Source organism: Dendroctonus ponderosae, unplaced genomic scaffold, assembly GCF_020466585.1.
Source record: "Dendroctonus ponderosae isolate FM_Combo_2020 unplaced genomic scaffold, Dpon_F_20191213v2 Dpon_F_20191213_11, whole genome shotgun sequence".
In the NCBI taxonomy this organism is placed as follows: Eukaryota; Metazoa; Arthropoda; class Insecta; order Coleoptera; family Curculionidae; genus Dendroctonus; species Dendroctonus ponderosae.
Genome location: NW_026017213.1, coordinates 4,893,309 through 4,911,602, shown reverse-complemented (window position 1 = coordinate 4,911,602; position 18,294 = coordinate 4,893,309). Strand labels below are relative to the sequence as shown.

At 42.5% G+C, this 18,294-nt stretch overlaps 6 protein-coding genes and 1 non-coding gene across 7 annotated transcripts in view; 4 read left to right on the top strand and 3 right to left on the bottom strand.

Moving 5' to 3' along the window:
• Window positions 1–549: 549 nt before the first annotated feature.
• LOC109534754 (beta-1,3-galactosyltransferase 6) lies at window positions 550–2,079 on the top strand. Its single transcript, XM_019900529.2, has 2 exons — window positions 550–1,549; window positions 1,603–2,079. Exons 1-2 carry the CDS (start codon window positions 723–725, stop codon window positions 1,874–1,876), a joined length of 1,101 nt encoding a protein of 366 aa, XP_019756088.1. The 5' UTR covers window positions 550–722; the 3' UTR covers window positions 1,877–2,079.
• Window positions 2,014–3,726, bottom strand: LOC109534753. Its single transcript, XM_019900528.2, has 3 exons — window positions 3,377–3,726; window positions 2,915–3,323; window positions 2,014–2,860 (listed from the first exon to the last, which is right to left on the bottom strand). Exons 1-3 carry the CDS (start codon window positions 3,554–3,556, stop codon window positions 2,226–2,228), a joined length of 1,224 nt encoding a protein of 407 aa, XP_019756087.1. The 5' UTR covers window positions 3,557–3,726; the 3' UTR covers window positions 2,014–2,225.
• An 84-nt stretch (window positions 3,727–3,810) lies between these two features.
• Window positions 3,811–5,288, top strand: LOC109534755 (very-long-chain (3R)-3-hydroxyacyl-CoA dehydratase hpo-8). The gene is made up of 5 exons (XM_019900530.2): window positions 3,811–4,139; window positions 4,263–4,434; window positions 4,499–4,671; window positions 4,929–5,107; window positions 5,159–5,288. Exons 1-5 carry the CDS (start codon window positions 4,027–4,029, stop codon window positions 5,233–5,235), a joined length of 714 nt encoding a protein of 237 aa, XP_019756089.1. The 5' UTR covers window positions 3,811–4,026; the 3' UTR covers window positions 5,236–5,288.
• Window positions 5,135–6,465, bottom strand: LOC109534757 (COMM domain-containing protein 2). The gene is made up of 4 exons (XM_019900532.2): window positions 6,066–6,465; window positions 5,853–6,013; window positions 5,628–5,798; window positions 5,135–5,577 (listed from the first exon to the last, which is right to left on the bottom strand). The coding sequence occupies exons 1-4, from the start codon at window positions 6,130–6,132 to the stop codon at window positions 5,347–5,349; spliced, it is 630 nt and encodes a 209-aa protein (XP_019756091.1). The 5' UTR covers window positions 6,133–6,465; the 3' UTR covers window positions 5,135–5,346.
• Window positions 6,466–6,631: 166 nt separating this feature from the next.
• Window positions 6,632–8,630, top strand: LOC109534756 (protein slowmo). Its single transcript, XM_019900531.2, has 4 exons — window positions 6,632–6,723; window positions 6,783–6,948; window positions 7,808–8,003; window positions 8,058–8,630. Exons 1-4 carry the CDS (start codon window positions 6,692–6,694, stop codon window positions 8,336–8,338), a joined length of 675 nt encoding a protein of 224 aa, XP_019756090.1. The 5' UTR covers window positions 6,632–6,691; the 3' UTR covers window positions 8,339–8,630.
• A 1,782-nt stretch (window positions 8,631–10,412) lies between these two features.
• On the bottom strand, window positions 10,413–10,484 carry Trnat-ugu. Its single transcript has one exon. It is a non-coding gene; the product is annotated as a tRNA-Thr (tRNA).
• Window positions 10,485–11,157: 673 nt separating this feature from the next.
• LOC109534695 (zinc finger protein ush) overlaps window positions 11,158–18,294 on the top strand; it is a 114,308-nt gene continuing 107,171 nt past the window's right edge. The window contains exon 1 of the mRNA XM_048662596.1: window positions 11,158–11,513. Coding sequence (XP_048518553.1) covers window positions 11,474–11,513 — 40 coding nt within the window. The 5' untranslated portion in view covers window positions 11,158–11,473. The remainder of the gene's footprint in view (window positions 11,514–18,294) is intronic.

Genomic DNA, 18,294 nt, shown 5'->3' with positions numbered 1-18,294 from the left:
ATGATATTCTCTGTTTTTTATGTATGATTGGTGTTCTTTGAGTCTTTTGTGTAATGGTCTTGAGGTTTCTCCTATATAAAATTTATTGCAATCGCAAGGAATTTTATAAATTACATTTTTTGTATTTTCAATTATATCATGAGGTTTTGTTACTGAAATTTTACTTCTAATTGTAGTCCTAATATTAAATTTTTTACCTACTCGTTTAATTTGATCTGAAAGTCCTGGAATAAATGAAATGAAAAGGTTCGTAATAGATTTATTTTGATTTTGTTTTGTTTGTGGGAATTCAATTTCGTTAAAACATTTTTCAATAAAAGAATTTGGAGAATTACTGAAATTTATAATTTCTTTTATAAATTGTTTTTCTTTGGAAAAATTAGATATTTTACGAATTATTTTTACTCTATCATATAGACTTTTTACGATACTTTTTTTAACCATTATCGGGTGATTTAAGGCGAAATTCAAATATCGGTTGGTATTAGTAGGTTTTCTATAGACCATCAGGTACACAAGAATTGCCCGCCTACCCCTGTGACGTCAAACGTAACCAGCAAGAAACTGACAACGTCGGTACGGTGTAACCTCAATCCCATAGTGCTCAATCCTTTAAATATAAATATCAAATATTTAATATTCAAAGGTGTATTTTATGAGTCTTCAGACCTCAGTCCACCCTGTTTGTTCGTCTAAATCCATCCAGAATTTGCGCCGAGAAAATGAGAAAATTGCTGGAAATTAAGCACTACCGCTGCTTGTTGCTGGCGCTGATCTGCTTCTGCTTGGGCTGCTTTCTCTCGCTCAGTCTGGTCTCAATGGAGAAGCCCTGTGTGCTTGAGACGGAAGATCACGAGTTCAACATAATGCAGAACAGCAAGCTGAAGAACCCGGAGCTGATTATTCTGGTGCTCTCTGCCTACAAGAATCTGGAGCGACGAAACGCCGCCCGGCACAGCTGGATGCAAGTGGGCCGAAAAGCCGTGACTGGGAACAGCTACAATTTCAAGCCCTACTTTGTGATTGGCAGCTTGGGGTTGACTAACGACGATATTCTGCATCTGAGCTCTGAACAGTCTCGGTTTGCGGATATTCTGATCCTGCCCATACACGATCGCTACGAGAAGTTAGCGGAAAAGGTTCTGAGAATGTTCCAGTGGCTGAGCGAGCAGCTCAAGTACGGCTTGGACTTCAAGTATGCGCTAAAGTGCGACGACGACACCTTTGTTAACGTGCCAGCTCTGCTCAGCGCTGTGCAGCAGATGGAAAAGACTCTGGAGACGTCCAGCTTCCAGACCCCGCCGGAAAAATTCAACAGTTTCATCACTACAAATGTGCAGTGCAATGATCAATCCTCAGGCCTGCACCTGGCAAACATGAGCTGGTATTGGGGCTATTTTAATGGAAACGCCCATGTGAAAGCCGGAGGCAAGTGGAAGGAAAGCGAGTGGATTGCTTGCGATAAATACGTGCCGTATGCGCTTGGCGGGGGCTATATTCTATCCAAACCTTTGGTCAGCTACATAGCGAACAATGCTGCGAACTTAAGGTACTGAGTTTTTCAAATCGAAGCCCTTTAGGTGCTAAAACGGGGGGTTTCAGGCTGTTTAAGGCCGAGGATGTCAGCGTAGGCCTGTGGCTTGCCCCCATTACGAACATCATCAGAATCCACGACGTTCGAATGGACAGCGAATGGACAACGCGCGGCTGCAAAGACCACTATTTGCTCACGCACAAGATCACGCCTTCTGATATGCGCTTGATGGCCGGAAATTTCCGGGCAACGAGCAAACTATGCACCAAACAGAGCGAGGTTCGACGCCACTACTTCTACGATTGGTCAATTCCTCCTAGTCGCTGTTGCAAACCTGTCTGAAGACATCGAGAGGGTTTTTTCTTTGGTTTTGTGCTGTTTTCAACATTCGCTAAGGGGTCAAGAGAGGCCCAAGCCAACCATCCGATTGGAGGAAGGTGCAGAGTTTCAGCAAGGCTATTTGGAGATTAAATGCTCACTCAAAAGACACATTCTTGGTTTATTCGGTTGCATCACTGACAAACATTAAACGATAAATTATATAATTACACCCTGGTTGGGTTAGTCTTTTTTTAAGGCTATCGCATGCCTTGGTCCCGCTACAACCGAGCAGTTTTTGTGCAAAACTGACCAACCCAACAAACCTACAAAACTAGCAACTGGAAAATTTCCACAGAAAACACTCCCTAAGCTAAATAAACAGGGTTTCATCCTTGGGATCCCAGGCATGTTTCCTCGGCTGCTTCAGTGATCGCATGCTCTTGGGCGGCGTGTTTTCGCACTGGACTTTAATGCGCTTCTCCTTAAAGACCGGGATTCGGCTCATAGTTTTCCTGGGCTTATCGCTGACTTTCAGTTTCTGGACCGCGCCATTGCCATTCCTCACGCCCAAAGGCGCCCTGATTTGATTGCGGGGCTTCACAGCCCGCGGCCACACGATCGGGTCTTCATCTTCATAGATCAGGTTGGTGAGCTTTTTCTGGAATTCCAGCACTTCGGCCGACAGGCTTCGAACAGGCGATGTGGAGTGGGCTTTGGGCGTTTTAGGCGTGAGACTGACGATGTGTGGAGGAGAAGCTGGCGCTGATTTTGATACGAGTTCTGTTAACGGCGGGCTACTGGATTGAGCTTCTACTGAAGACGGGGAGAGCTTCGGGTCTTCCTCCTCCAGCTCCAAGCTGTCTAAGCTTGTTGGTTCTGAAGCTGGTTCTTCTGTGGTTGCCACTGGCTCTTCCAGCTCTGAGTTGCTTTCAACACTCACATCCAGTCGGTCCTCAACAGGGGCGGCTTCATTTTGTATTGCGTCGTGCGGCTCTGGGACTGCGCCTGAAAAGCTATGGTTTGATGGGGATCTTGGACTTTCGCATTTGGAATACACACTCAAGCATTTCTCCCTGATGACAACATCCAAGTCGGTCTCAGTGTAATCCACATTAGTTTCCAGGAGAATCAGCGACTTCCGCTTGTAGCTGTCCACTTTCAGCTTAGGCGTCACTGTGCAGCTGGACAAAAGCTTTGGGGGCACGTGTTTGGCGAAGCACTCTGAGGCTGGGACCGGTGAGTTTAGCAAGTCGCGGATTTTCACCTTTTCCAGGTTTTTATTGCGGATTTCTTCAGGGAATTGTTCGTTCTTCGACGCACTTACTACTATGGGCGTTCTTTGGACTTCCACACTGGGCGAGCGGGGGTCCACTGGTAGAATCACATGCCGCCTTAGTGGGGTTTCTGCGGCCGCTGTCCTTGTCTCTATTGTTAGAGTTCCAAGCTTCTCAACCACAGCATTCAGGAGCTGGTGGAAAATTGCTCTCAGCATGCGGAAAGCTAGTTTTAGTAGGCACTTACTTCTACAGGCGTTCGCGCAAAGCGCTTGCTGGGCGATCTGGGGTCTAAGTTGGGCTGGTTCAGGCTCTCTCTGGAGCTTCTTGGGGTGCTAACCGCCTCCGAAGACAGTTTCTCGGCCTCCACGCCTGCCCCTTGATCTTCTGCGTCTTCGCACTCTTGCTTGCTGGCAACAGCACCCATGGCGAACGCACGTTGAGTTAAAGGCTTGCAATGTACAGCGTAGCGGAAAAAATGCGATTTTTTTTTGGAATCTTTGAACTGACAAACGATCAAAACAACTGAAAACCGTTGACGATTGTGGATAACTGCTGCCAGAAGGAAGAGTCCAAATATCCCTATATCGAAACTGTGCTACCAACGTAAATCTGGCGATGCTCTCCCTTACGCTCATAGCGTTGTAAGGGGCAACCGATCGAGATCGCGTCCATTAGTGTGGAGGGGATTGAGCAGCTGTTCCTACTATTTGGCAGAAACATGTAAATAGTAGAAACATAACCTGTGAATAAATGCCATCAAAACTCGTTTAAAAGTGGACTTTATCCATTAATTACGTTATTTCCTCGGTAATACCATTACGTGGCGGTCGTGGAAGGAGAGTCCAAGTGAAGTTGTTGATGATCTGTCCCCGTTTATTTTGGAAATAGTGTAAAATGAGTAAATTGTCTGTAGCAAGTGGTTCGAAGGGAAATCAGCCCCCCAGTAGCGCCAAAGCCCATCTACAGCATGGGTATTTGGTTGTGTATAATGCGGTTCAAACGATAGGGTAAGAGTTGTTGCATTCACCCCCATTTCTTTTCTGCAGCATAGTCAGCGAAACATTCGCTTTTTGCGCCTAAATCGTTTGCACCTTTGATTCAGACGACTCTAAAGCGACTGAACTTTGCAGCTGGAGCCTGATTTTCTATCAACTAATCTCATTTTACTTGGGCAACGGCAATAAAACCCTGTACGATACAGTGAGATGCGCTCTCAACGTTTTCCAGAACGCAGCTATTCTGGAGGTAATTCATGCAGCTACAGGAATGATCCGATCCAGCGCTGTTATGACTGCATTTCAAGTAAATATATCGCGTTTTTAAACAAATCGGAGATGGATTTTGACTAGAATGGCTACTGTTTTAGGTAGCTTCACGAGTGGCAGTGGTGTGCGGCGTCTTGCTAGCAACAAACAGCGCCAGAACTGGACTTGGCCTCCCTTTAGCCCTGATTGCTTGGTCAGTGACCGAGATTATTCGCTACTCGAATTACACGTTTAACTTGGTCAGCACTGTGCCTTATTTCCTTAAGTACTTGAGGTAAGTTTGAGGATTTTAGCTTGAAACATGCCTCCTATAAATTTGTCGTTTTGTGACCAGACGGAGATTGAAGCGATTAATTATTCTACGTATTTACTCACCTCTGGCTCCAACGTCGGTAATTTGCTTAAGGCTATTATATGGAAATTTGCAAAAAACCCACAGTCAGCGTCATTAAATTGTTAATTGATCGGCCTTTGGATGGGAAAATGGATATTTTCGTTTGGTCCCTAATAAGCAAACCTAATTTTTTCCAGGTACACCACTTTTATCGTGCTGTATCCAATCGGGGTAACCGGGGAATTGCTTTGCATTTGGGCGGCTCAGAAGGAAGTGGGAGATGGCCGATTATACACGATTGATATGCCCAACAAGTACAACTTCATCTTCAACTATCAGCTTCTGCTATGGTTCATGATGCTGCTGTACATTCCATGTAAGTGGCCGTTTAATACACGAAATGTTGGTTTTATTTGGGCTTTCTTAGTGTTCCCGCAACTGTACATGTACATGTTCGGACAGAGGAGAAAGGCTTTGAGCCCGCCGAAGGAGAAATCCACATAAGACAAGGTTACTGCAAGTGAACGCTCCGGACTTCGAATAGAATGTTGACAATGTTGATTTTTTTGATCACCCTGTACCTTCTCAAACTGCGGCTTTTTTATTAGAAAAGCTTTACGACTGCAGTTGGCGATTGGTGAGAATCCGGTGGATTTTCCTGCAATGCCGACTCCTGGACTCATCCAGTGCAGCTTGCAGCTCATTGGCCAGATGCATCAAATTGGTGGGATCCGTTTGCAGCAGGGTGTGGGTAATGTTGGGGTCCGCCCCACTTTGCTCCGTTCTGAGGGCCAAATCCATCGTAACCAACGGCGTGACCTGCTGTGGCAGCGCCCTTGAAGCCACCTGGGCGTGGAAAACTCAGAACTAATTCGCGTCTCAACTTGGGCACTCACTTGCACTTCGAATCGCCACTGCAGGTCGTGGTAATGAGGCTCCACCAGCCCTGTGCGCTGCACCTGAAGCACCTCGGCTTGTCTTTCCTTGTAGAACTCGCTCAGAACTGCCTGCAGCTGCTCAGTGAAGCCCAGAGTGAGCACTGAATCTCTGAAGTCTGCGTCACTTAGCTGAAAAGCCGTTGTTCAATCCAGGGCTCTGTTGTGGTCTGCGGCATCGCCTACCTGGTGTTTGCAGGCGATCAGCAGCAAATTGACCAGACCGTAGACGCAGTTTTGGATGTCGTCAACCGGCAGGTTGAGTTTGGAGGCTGCGGTCTTGTAGAGCTTTGCATTGGGGCCTTTTTCCATATAGGCCAAAGCCAGTTTGCAAAAATCGCTCACCACTATGCCAAAAGGTGACTTTGGGGTGATTTTTCAGACTGTAAACGCTCCTACCTGACTCGGGTTGCGTTAGCAGCAGCTTGAGGTGCTCTTTGTGGTCGCCTCGCAAGGAAATCAACATTTTCCTTGCAGTATTAATTGCCTGTCAAAGTTTCGAGGTTAGTTGCCAAACAAACCCTCGTCAGTGTACTTATCCGACAGCCCCTATAGACCGAAGCACAGATCACAGAGGTTATTACTCTGTAATCTGTGGACACAACTGGGAAGAAAACGAGCGTAATTATGTAAAACGTCATTGGAATGCTGTGACCGGCGTTGCCAATAACTATTAAAGCGGTAGAATTGAAATGAATAAAACCCGAAAAGAGTCATTTTTCTTAAAAGGTTTTCCAGCGTATTTTTGCCAAAAAAGATGCCGTTTAAACAAGATTTCTACAACTAATTTATCTAAAATTAAATTTTAAAACGAATGAGATCTACCGAAAAAAACGCCAACGTGGCAAGACCGGCTGTGACTCAACCACTGTGACGTCAAATGTCATGTGTGTGACACTTTCAAAGGTCCAATTTCGCTCTCTACAGCCTACAAGCTGTGGTCTACAGCTTTCGCGTGCTGTTTGGCGTTACCTACCTGCGGGGTGCAATAAAATTCGTAGTTTTCAAGTGCCACACATCCAGCGATGAAAATCTGGAACTACGAACACACTTTCAAGTGAGTGGGAAAACCTAAAAGTTGTAAAAGAGCCCCTTAATATTGGCTTTGAATTGCAGCCACCCTTGGGAAACTGTAGCCACAGCCGCTTGGAGGAAGTACCCGAACCCCCATAATACTGCGGTTATTGGTACTGATGTTGTGGAGCGAAAGGTTGTTGATGGGGTGCTGCATACTCAGCGCTTAGTCAGCTCTATATGGTACTTCCCTAAATGGGCCCAAGCAGTAAGTTCTGCTCTCGAAAGCCCCCAGTGTCTGTGTGAATGTCTAGATCAGAAAAAGCGTCGCTCAGGTACCCAAATTCGTCATTTGGCAAAGACAGTTTTAATGCGCAGATATTTAGGTTTTTTTTTGAAAATTAGGCTCAAAGGGAATTGCGTTTTTCTCTCACGCAATTTACCGAGTTCAAGCAGCGTTTCGTTGCCACGGGTTCAAAGGTTGCCTCCTGTTATCTCTGAACAAAGCCAGTGGTTTGGTTATGCAAAAACTACCTGAATTTACTTGGATTAAGTCCAAAACTCCGTTTTTCCTCTCTAATCAGCTCGACCTTTATGCAATAAGCCATTAAAATACTACTTGCGTTTCCTGCATGTATCTTCAGATAAGGTTTTTGTCTGTCTGCGCCACTATACAGGGTGTTTGATGTGTGGAAGGGTTCTTTGACTGGATTTTGTAAAAAACAATAAAAATTGTTTTACAAATTTATGTTAAATTTGTCTAAGAAAAGGACTGCGGGCTTTTTTTCGGCTTCCAACAAAAAACTAATTTATGTCCCCGATATATATTTCCCCGTGTTTGCATAATCGATAGCCGCTTTATTCTACGTAGATTCGACTGATTGGAATCTGAATATTTTATAATCCAGCCGCTTTAGAGTACATTGATTATTAACCAACTCGTGCGTTTTCTGGCTTCATTTGTAGAAACCCAGAAACAATCAAAATCACGCCTCAGCTGCTGACCGCCAAATAATTCGCACGCACTTGGCACCCATTCATCATTAGTTTTAACCGATTTTTTCAAGTGCACTGAGAATATGTGGAGGTCATTATCGCCTAGACTTTGACCACTGGTTTTTTTGCAGCTCATTGGATCAGCAAAGATCTGCTACGCTGCTGAGCACTCAGAAGTAGACCCCAACGCCAGACACATGGTTCTGAAGACCATCAACTTGACCTTCTGCAGACACATTGCAGTGAATGAGACTTTGAAATATCTTCCACATCCGGCCGATTCCCGAAAAACGCTCTTGAAGCAGGAAGCGGTTGTAACAGTCCAAGGCAAGTGACTAGTGCGAGTCGACGCCGAAAGGGTTTTAAACCTTGTTTAAATAGGAGTTCCCCTCACTAACTACATGGAGGATATTATCACGACGAAAATCTCTTCCAATGCCAGTAAAGGCAGGCAGGCGATGGAATGGGTGATACACAAGATCAATGAAGAAGTGCAGGATTTATCCAGAAGCACTGATGAAATCCTGCACAGTACCAAGAAGTCTTTGGACGATCTCACTAGTAGCGCGAAGAAATCGATGGATGACATCTCACACAAGGCCAAGAAGAGTTTCGATGAAATCCAACACATGAAAATCAACAGCAACTTCTCAGAGTGTTAACTCCTCAAACCTCAATTGGAAAAAGCTCCAGCGAGACGCGCGTGATTTTTGTTTAGAATAAAATGCACTTTTCTAAGTGTGGGCGTTGTTCTTCGGGCGAGTGACCAGTCAAAGGCTGATCTTTTTCGAAAATTGTCTATTTATTTGTACATTCCCATTAAGGTATTAAGGGCCGACGTCTTATTTTTAGCCTGTAGTTTGTCGATTCTCTCATTGTAACCGTACCAATGTGGGTTGTTGTACAGTAATACCCTTGAAATGATTCAGAAGAAATACAGTTGTGTTCTTGAAACTGATTTGCCTTTTTTTATACCAACAATGGGGTCGAAAACTGCTGAAATTTGAGGAGTGCGAAATTATTTCAATGGGCGCATCCACCATAATGTCACACATCTCCGGCTTAAAGGGGGTTTCTCCTTGGAGAACTGTGCACTATTACGAATATCAACTGGAATCATTGCCATCGCCCAACAATGAGTTGGAAAATTCAGACTGTTGACGCAAAGACGAGAAAATTGGAAATGCACGCAACGCACATTCGCCTTACAGTCCAGGACATTACTGTTTTTTGTTTCTCGATAAAATGCTGCAAGAGCGGAACACTTAGGGCTACAAACGATTCACCTTTATCAACCAAAAAGGAAAAGCGCCAAGCTAGGCAAATGCGTAAAATTTTAAAAATTCAGGGCACGTCTTATTTTTAGCCTGTAGTTTGTCGATTCTCTCATTGTAACATTACCAATGTGGGTTGTTGTACAGCAATACCCTTCAAATGATTCAAAAGGAAATACAGTTGTCTTCTTGAAACTGACTTGCCTTTTCTTATACCAACAATGAGGTCGAAAACTGCTGAAATTTGAGGAGTGCGAAATAATTTCAATGGGCGCATCCACCATGATATCACATATCTCGGGCTTAAAGGGGGTTTCTCCTTGGAAAACTGTGCACTATTTCGAATATCAACTGGAATCATTGCCATCGCCCAACAATGAGCTGGAAAATTCAGACTGTTGAGGCAAAGACGAGAAAATTGGAAGCGCACGCAAAAGCGCATTCGCCTTACAGTCCAGGACATTACTGTTTTTTGTTTGTCGATAAAATGCTGCAAGAGCGGAACACTTAGGGCTACAAACGATTCACCTTTATCAACAAACAATGAAAAACGCCAAGGTAGACAAATGCGTAAAATTTTAAAAAATTCAGGGCACGTCTTATTTTTAGCCTGTAGTTTGTTGATTCTCTCATTGTAACCGTACCAATGTGGGTTGTTGTACAGCAATACCCTTGAAATGATTCAGAAGAAATACAGTTTTGTTCTTGAAACTGATTTGCCTTTTTTTATACCAACAATGAGGTCGAAAACTGCTGAAACTTGACGAGTGCGAAATACTTTCAGTCGGCGCATCCACCATGATGTCCCATATCTCGGGCTTAAAGGGGGTTTCTCCTTGGAAAACTGTACACTATTACGAATATCAACTGGAATCAATGCCATCGCCCAACAATGCGCAGGAAAATTCAGACTATTGAGGCAAAGACGAGAAAATTGGAAAGGCACGCAAAAGCGCATTCGCCTTACAGTCCAGGACATGACTGTTTTTTGTTTGTCGATAAAATGCTGCAAGAGCGGAATACTTAGGGCTACAAACGATTCACCTTTATCAACAAAAAATGAAAAGCGCCAAACTAGACAAATGGGTAAAATTTAAAAAAATTCAAGGCACATTCACAATTGTTTTCACAGCATCAGGGACATTTTTTCCAAAATTCAACCCAAGGACTGTTTGAACCCGAAACGAAGCACAAGCAACGAAAAGGGCCAAACAATTACCAAAAATCGTCTTTATTGATGGCTGATAATCTGGCGAATGCGGACGTTTATGATAGAAGTATTCATCATCTTTCGGCTAGTTTGATAGAGTGCCACTAGGGGGCCCGATCAATTTTATTCCGGATTTTTGCAAGATTAAAAAAGTTATTAATAAAACTTAAATAGTGATTTTCAATTTCCAAGAATGAAGGAATTAGCTAATAAAAAAAATGAAAAACTAAAAAATTTGCTTCATTTGCATGTTGCCTCCTGTGAGGATTGAACTCACGACCCCTGGTTTACAAGACCAGTGCTCTGCCACTGAGCTAAAGAGGCTCATGATTCAAACTTCTTGAGTCTAGTAAATTAACCTGCAACCGAAATGTCGAATTTTTGGCAAATTTTTGGTCTAATCGAAATTTTTATTTAAGTCTATTACTAACCTGAAGCTCCACGCGATGCTCTCAATCAGTCACGAACACCCAATCATCTAAATTTGTAATTTTTTCGAAAAATTCCACTTGTCACTGTGACATTTTCCAAAATTGGCGAACCATAAGGCTGGTTACACACAACGTCTTAACAATACCTTGGGCGTGGTTGGACTGATTCATTTATTTGTATTTTTTGAAAATTAATATAACCATTAAGGGGACGACTATGCATGAGTTGTTTACAAAAGAATAAACGCATGTCTAATGGGAATGAGATTGATAAGACTTGTTTCCGATAAACGATACAAGAAACATCGCACTGGACGGTGAGTGCGCTGCCCCGTGTTGCCGCGCCGTTCACCAATAAATCCTTTGGCCAAATTGAATTTCCATCTCGTGTAATTTTTCGTGAACTTCAACGCCTGGGTCTTCGACCTTCAAAGTTCCGCGTTGTGTCACAGAGGCAAAATATTACAGTTTTATTAACAGTGTCAATCGACTGAGTTTTTTGGGAAACTAGTATTTTTTGTCAGTCTGGCACCGCGGCAGCTAGAATGCAACAATCAGTGTGAGTCACAGGCGCGCTCCTTCAGTCCGGTGCAAGCTTTAGTCATAGGAGGTTGTTGCGCGCCCTCTGCGAAAGACGCGCGTACTCTCAAAAAGTGACACACACCGGCAAATATTTTCGCAAAATTCCGTTTTTTTCACGGCATTTGCTGTTTGTTTTTGTTGCGACCGTCAGCTGTTTGTTGTGCTGTGTTGTTGGGTGTTTTTCTACTATTTTCTGTTGTGTTTTGTCCTCGTTCTTTGGCGTGCGATGTGACTGAATTTTTTTGTTTTGTCCCGTATTGTTGTTTTGTCCGCCCGCGCTGTCCAGGAGGCGATCCAGCGATGTCCAGACGCAAGCAGAGCAATCCGAAGCCTTTAAAAAGTGAGTGTCTTTTCTGTGCTTTTTTTCAACTTGTTCCTGCCTGTTGCCATGCTTTAATAACTGCCTATCGAAATCCGGTTTCGCCTAATTGAAGACGATTATCTTCTTTATGGAGGGGAAATTTAGAAAAAATCAACTTTTGAGAGGAGATTTGCCTGCGGCCGGTTCTCCTACAGGCCTGGCACTCCCTGATACTGATAGAAAACACGTTTTATCAGCGCAATGATAAGTGTCGTTGAATAACTTCAAATAAGCTGAGCAACAAACAACTAATCACTATCACTAACTATCGGCCTGATATACCAATAATCTGCCTTATCGTCGCTCGGGTCGGGTCGGGTCGCAATTCAACCAATCAGTTGGAATTTATCAACTTGGTTGATATTGATAAGGGCGCGCTGATCGGCCGGTTCGAACCGTGACAGCGGAGCCAATTTTGAAGAAAATCCTCCAGGTCTTCCAGGTCTTCACCGGAAGAGTTTGAAGCGGACTCAGCCCAAAAATCAGGTCGCCAGCTGCAGCCGCTGCAGCGCTGGGGACTCTGGAACAAGTTCCGATACCAAAATTTTTCGGGATTTTGCGTTTTTTTACGCGAAAAAATCCATCCTCCTAGTGCCAGTTGGTATTACCGAGAAGCTGTACAACTAAACACCAAAATCCACTTAGGTACATAAAGTTTCGGGCTAATTGAGTTTTTGAAAAAATCTCCATGGCCTCCTGGCCCAAGAATTCTGATAAAATTTGCCTGGGTTCAACTATCCACCTTTGGCTATACTCACACCAAAACTCAATTCTGCAGCTGTCTCCAATGCAGCGCTGGAGGCTCTGGAACAAGTGACTGCACTTTGAAACGGAGTTATCAACTAAATGAATGTAAAAAATTCTCTATCGTTCCCTTTAATTGCTTTCTGAGCGAAAATTTGCTCTCTTCAAGTGCTCAAATTTGACTACACTGGAGCAAACAATCAACCTTCCATCTGCTGCCATTTCTGAGCTACAGCCTCTGGAACAAGTGGCTGTTTTAACTATAGACTGTGAATGAGCTTAACCTAAACCTCTAGTTGTTTGTTTACTGTTTCAAATCTTCCCAAACATTTTTGAAACTTATGAAATGATATACTCTGAGCCAATATGTGTGGAAAATCAAACTTCAGTCTGATCCAAGTGCCATGTTGCAGGCTCTGAGTCCTTGAGGGCGCTTTGGAGTCCACATTTAGTCATTTTCAGGTGCAAATTCCCAATTTTTTTACTGATTCAAGTTAGTTAATAAGCGCGTTTATAGTACAAAACTAGGAAAATTATCAAATTCTACAAAATCCCATGCCTATAAGCGCTGAAAGCAGTGAGTGTCTTATCTTTGGGGCACTTAAATATCAAACTTTCACTCGCTCTAGAGCCACTTCCGGATAGATAACACACAGAAACAGTGGGCCTGTTTTGCGATAACGAATGGGGAATCAGGCAGTCGAAAAATCCAGTTTCTCGGTGCTCTCAATCATTTCTGAGCAGCTCTGGACCGAGCTATAGTGCTTCGCTCAGTGCATCAAGTCAATAATCGGGAAATTATCAAAACGGCTCCAGCAATCGCGCTCTAACTCAGAGGTCTTTTAGTTGCACGTTTCAGCTAAACTGATGYCRAATTTCATAACTGTAGCTGTGTTGGGGGCGAAGTTATGGGCTCTGGAACAAGCAACCGCGCTCAATAATCTAATGCTTTYTTGGTTCCTAGACGCATTTTTAAAGCGAAAAATCGCCAGCAATTGACCAAAACTTGTACCAAAGTGATYTTTTGAGCAATTGTAGAGCCATATTTGCTCTATACAAGGACATCAAAAGGAACGTTTTAGATAGTATGCTCTTAGAGTGAGAATCTTTTGAAAGCGAGATTGTCGAATCTCGTACGAATTAAATTAAGGTTAAGAACTTTCAATTTTGAAAAATCGGCAAAAATTGAGAAAAAGGTGCAGCAAACTGATATTACCAGGGCTTATAAAGCCACATTTCCTCTTTCAAAAGACGTACAGAGAAACTTTCCAGCTGCTCTCCTCTTTGAGTGAGAATTTTTAAAACAAAAACCTGTCGAATCCGATAGGTGCCAAATCGATGTTTCAACATGCAATTTGAAAAATCGCCCACGATTGAGGATAAAATGCAGCAAAGCCATGATAGCAGTGAATATGGAGCCACATTTTCTCTGTACAAGAGGATTAAAACCAATTCTGTAGGTCGTCTCGTCTTTTAGTCAGAATTTTTTGAACAAAAGCTTGTGGAGTCCGAAACGAGATAAATTAAGGTTTCAACATTCAACTTTGAAAAATCGCCAACCTTTGAGGAAAATGTGCGTCAAAGTGATATCAGCAAGAATTCTACAGCCAGATGTCCTCTATTAAAGGACATGGAGACGAAGTTTCCAGCTGGTCTCCTTTTGGAGGGAGATTTTTTTGAATACAAGCTTGTCGAGTCCGATAAGAGACAACTTGAGATTAGGACACTCAGGCTCGAAAAATCGGCCACAATTGAGGGAAAAGTGTGGCAAAGTGATATTATTGGGAATAATAGAGCCACATTTCCTCTATCGAAAGACATCAAGATCAACTTCTCATCGGGTCTCCTCTTTGAGTGAGATTTTTTAAAAGAGAAACGTGACGAATTCGATAGGAAAAAACTTGAAATTTCAACTTTCTATTTTGTAAAATCGCCCAAAATTGACTAAAGAGTGTAGCAAAATGATTTATTTAGGAACTGTAGGGCCACATTTCCTCTATCGAAGGACATAAAGAGGAACTTTCCAGCTGCTCTCCTCTTTGASTGAGAATTTTTAGAGAAAAACCTGTCGACTCCGATCGGAGGCAAACTGACTCAACATTGAAAAATCGTTAACGACTGAGAAAAAGGTGTAAAAAAGTGAAATTATCAGGAGCTATAGAGCCATATTTCCTCTATCGAAGGACATTAAAAGAAACTTTCCAGCTGCTCTCTTCTTTGAGTGAGAATTTTTTAGAGAAAAGCCTGTCGACTCCGATCGGAGGCAAAACTGACTTTCAAATTTAAAAAATTGGCAACGACTGAGAAAATGGTGTAAAAAAGTGATATTATCAGGAGCTATAGAGCCACATTTCCTCTATCGAAGGACATAAAGAGGAACTTTCCAGCTGCTCTCCTCTTTGAGTAAGAATTTTTTAGAGAAAAGCTTGTCGACTCCGATCGGTATCAAACTGACTTCCAACTTTGAAAAATCGGCAACGACTGAGAAAAAGGTGTAAAAAAGTGAAATTATCAGGAGCTATAGAGCCACATTTCCTCTATCGAAGGACATAAAAAGGAACTTTCCAGCTGCTCTCCTTGGTTGAATGAGAATTTTTTAGAGAAAAGCCTTTCGACTCCGATCGGAGGCAAAACTGACTTTCAACTTTGAAAAATCGGCAACGACTGAGAAAATGGTGTAAAAAAGTGAAATTATCAGGAGCTATAGAGCCACATTTCCTCTATAGAAGGACATAAAAAGAAACTTTCCAGCTGCTCTCTTCTTTGACTGAGAATTTTTTAGAGAAAAGCCTGTCGACCCCGATCGGAGGCCAACTACCTTTCAACTTTGAAAAATCGCCAAAAATTGGGGAAAAAGTGTTGCCAAGTTGTATTATTTGGAATCATAAACCCATATTTCCTCTATGCAAGGGCAATAAGAGCAACTTTCTAGCTGGTCCTCTTGATGAGTAACAATTTTTTCTAATCAAGGAAATTGGGACCTTGACCCCAATAGCCTTAATCTACTGGAGAATCCAAATAAATTAAACTTCGCCTATGAAATGTGTAGAAATTCGCCTGGCTGGCATAAAAAAACCTTGCAAATTCGGAGTCAAATGAGGCCTAAATTCGACCATGTATAGCAATGTTCCAACTCTTTGATCTTCGATTGATCTTCAAAGTTCACTTAGGAACGTGTTCCAGACGATTCTGTTAAATGCGGCGCATAAAAAAGTAAACTTTCAACCATCTATCAACAGTTCGAAATCTGCAGGTCGGTTAAATAATCTGGAACTAAACTGGATGTATGGAAGTGATCAGGTTTTATGCGAAGGCGTTATCGCGGTTAGCGGGTCACATTTCAGCCGCTCATATCGTCGATTTTTCACTGAAACAACCGAAGGGCGCTCTCCATCCTCCCATCATCGATTCACCCTATAGATTGAGCCAAAGAGTTGTTCTTCTAATGGTCGTTTCGATGCTAAGGGGGCGGCGCTGATGTTCACACTCTATTGTTCGAACAAATGGCCATTGTTCTTGGTCAGCGTGTCTTCTTCCTTCTATCTTCCGAAGATCATCAAACAGCCCGAAGGCAAATTACGAATTTCTTGTGGCTCATCCAATTCCATAATCAGATTCTTCGAGTTGCCACGTTCTCACGTTTTCATCGGTTTGCACCGCCTACGTTTTTTTGGGGAGGATGACCGTGATAATCGCCTCAGCGTAGGCCTACTTAAATTGTAGAAAATCGCACCACTGATAAGGCCAACATAAAATGTCCATACATATGTATGTATACAGTTGCGATGTATATTTATTATTTGTGTGAGTGTTGCCAATGCAAGCAATATGGTTGTGTAGACTGTTATCGCTTCTGGCTGATAACGCTTCGAATACGGGCTGATAACGTTTTTTAAATTACACCCGGCCTGTGAAGTTACATTGTTGGCGGCATTGTTGCCACACCAGTGGCGTCCTCCATCAGGCCCAAATCCGCGATGTTTGTCTTCAGTTAATTTAGAAAAAGCTCTCGTCAAAGTTGCCCAATGCCAGATTTTTTCCTTAAAAATCAGTAAAACTTCAAGATTATTTTGGGTGCATTTAGTACAGTGATGTCGCTTCCATAATTGGAAAGTGTTCGGATTTTCAGCCTTCGTCAGCCAGGATTCAAGACATTTTCAAAATGTCGTCTGGTTTTTGCAGGCAGTTCAGCATTTATTTCCCCTGTAACTTACCAAGCGAGGAAGGCAAAGTTGGATTCATTTTTAGGGCACGGTCCCTTCTGTAATTGCAGAAAGTTTCGATTTTCAGTTATCATCAGGAAATTTTTGAGAATTTTTTACGTTGACGCGGTTGTTTTTTGCAGGCCAAAGTTGGGCATTTATTTAATCGGGAACTAGTGAAGATAGACAGTCGCTTTTGTATGTATTTTATCGCGCAAAGTCACTTCTATTCGTGCGGAAAGTTTCGATTTTCTGGAATCGTCGGGCAATTTTCAAAATTGCTTTTTGTGGTCGCTTTTGCAGACAAGAGTTTAATGTTCATTTGCTCCACAGTTTGCGAAGCGAGAGAGTCAGTTTGGAATTAATTTTGTAAAGCAACTTCCCTTTTATAAGTGGAGAAAGTTTCAATTTTCAGTGATCATCAAGAAAATTTTGAGAATTTTTCAAACTTTCGGTCGGTTTACGAGGTTGTTTTGCAGGGCGCAGTTTGGCATTTAGTTACTTAGGAACTAGACAAGCCAGAGAGTCGCTTCTGCATGTATTTTGTTGGGCAATGTCTGCTTTATAAGTGGACAAAGTTTCGATATTCAGTCATCATCAGGGAATTTTCAGTTTTTTCTCAAAATCGTTGTTTTTGTGATGTTTTTTGCAGGCCGGAATTTAATATTTATTTGCTCCATGTCACTTTGGGATTGATTCGCTTCTATAAGTAAAGAAAATTTCAATGTGCAGTCATCATCAGTAATTTTTTGAGAATTTTTTAGACTTTGGTTGCTTTTCGAGGTTGTACTTTGGACATTTATTTATTCAGTAACTAATTAAGCGAGAGAGTCGCTTTTGTGTGTAGTTTATAGCGCAAAGTTCGTTCTATTAGGGCACAAAGCTTCAATTTTCAGGCATCATCAGGAAAATTTGGTTTTTTTGAAAATCGCTTCTTGTTTTCCTGATGGATTTTGCAAGCCGGAATTTAATATTTATTGATAAAGACTCAGTTTCGGATGCATTTTTAAGGAAAATTTCCCTCTTTAAGTGGAAAGAGTTTCGATTTTCAATCACAATCACGCAATTTTTCAGACTTTTTCAAAATGTTGGTTGATTTTTAAGGTTGTTTTTACAGGCCGGATTTTGGCATTTATTTACTAGGGAACTAAGGAGGTCAGAGGGTCACTTTTGCATGCATTTTGTGGCGCAAAGTCTGTTTTATAAGTGGCAAAAGCTTCGAAATTGAGTCATTTTCAGAGAATTTTCAAGCGTTTTTCTAAGACGAATACATTAGAGATCGGCCTGCATAAGCGCGTGCATATGCAGGCCGGCTATTTTCCAGAAACTACTTCAGTTAGGGATGGACTTTTGTCTAAGCTTTTTAGGGCATAGTCCGTTTTAAACGTGGCAAACGTTTCGGGTTTGAGTGGTCATCAGGTGCTCCCTTAAGCCTAGTTTTACAGATGCTACTTGCTACACGTACCGTACATGATTTTACCCTCAAAAAAGTCCATTAGGAGAAAACACGACTTGTTGACAACGCCGCCTTCGGCCCTTCGGTTGCTCGATAGATCCCCACGATGATCGAATTAGTCAGGGTTCTTTTCCGGGTAGATTCTTCTAAGTGAACCCAGCTCGAATAAATCGGGATTTATTAGCACCCAGAACCCGCTTGATTATCCACTAGGTGCACGTAAAACAGTCAAAATTCGCACAGTAAGCGCGTTATGGTGTTGCAACTGTTCCATTGTTCATTAGGCAACTATTGCTGACCTGCCAGCTTGATGGTGGACTATGACCCGAACCGCAACGAGGACTTTTTGTTAAACTTG

Bases quoted from the DNA above. Each gene is read 5' to 3' on its own strand.
- LOC109534755 (XM_019900530.2), top strand. From the start codon at position 4,027: ATGAGTAAATTGTCTGTAGCAAGTGGTTCGAAGGGAAATCAGCCCCCC. The intron at 4,672-4,928 runs GTAAGTTTGAGG...AATTTTTTCCAG, and splicing joins TATTTCCTTAAGTACTTGAG to GTACACCACTTTTATCGTGC. The intron at 5,108-5,158 runs GTAAGTGGCCGT...GGGCTTTCTTAG, and splicing joins GATGCTGCTGTACATTCCAT to TGTTCCCGCAACTGTACATG.
- LOC109534753 (XM_019900528.2), bottom strand. From the start codon at position 3,556: ATGGGTGCTGTTGCCAGCAAGCAAGAGTGCGAAGACGCAGAAGATCAA. The intron at 3,324-3,376 runs GTAAGTGCCTAC...ATTTTCCACCAG, and splicing joins TTGCGCGAACGCCTGTAGAA to CTCCTGAATGCTGTGGTTGA. The intron at 2,861-2,914 runs GTGTGTATTCCA...ATAGCTTTTCAG, and splicing joins CATCAGGGAGAAATGCTTGA to GCGCAGTCCCAGAGCCGCAC.
- LOC109534754 (XM_019900529.2), top strand. From the start codon at position 723: ATGAGAAAATTGCTGGAAATTAAGCACTACCGCTGCTTGTTGCTGGCG. The intron at 1,550-1,602 runs GTACTGAGTTTT...GGGGGGTTTCAG, and splicing joins AACAATGCTGCGAACTTAAG to GCTGTTTAAGGCCGAGGATG.
- LOC109534757 (XM_019900532.2), bottom strand. From the start codon at position 6,132: ATGTTGATTTCCTTGCGAGGCGACCACAAAGAGCACCTCAAGCTGCTG. The intron at 5,799-5,852 runs GTAGGCGATGCC...ACGGCTTTTCAG, and splicing joins TGATCGCCTGCAAACACCAG to CTAAGTGACGCAGACTTCAG. The intron at 5,578-5,627 runs GTGAGTGCCCAA...TTCCACGCCCAG, and splicing joins AGTGGCGATTCGAAGTGCAA to GTGGCTTCAAGGGCGCTGCC.
- LOC109534756 (XM_019900531.2), top strand. From the start codon at position 6,692: ATGAAAATCTGGAACTACGAACACACTTTCAA. The intron at 6,949-7,807 runs GTAAGTTCTGCT...GTTTTTTTGCAG, and splicing joins TCCCTAAATGGGCCCAAGCA to CTCATTGGATCAGCAAAGAT. The intron at 8,004-8,057 runs GCAAGTGACTAG...TTGTTTAAATAG, and splicing joins AGCGGTTGTAACAGTCCAAG to GAGTTCCCCTCACTAACTAC.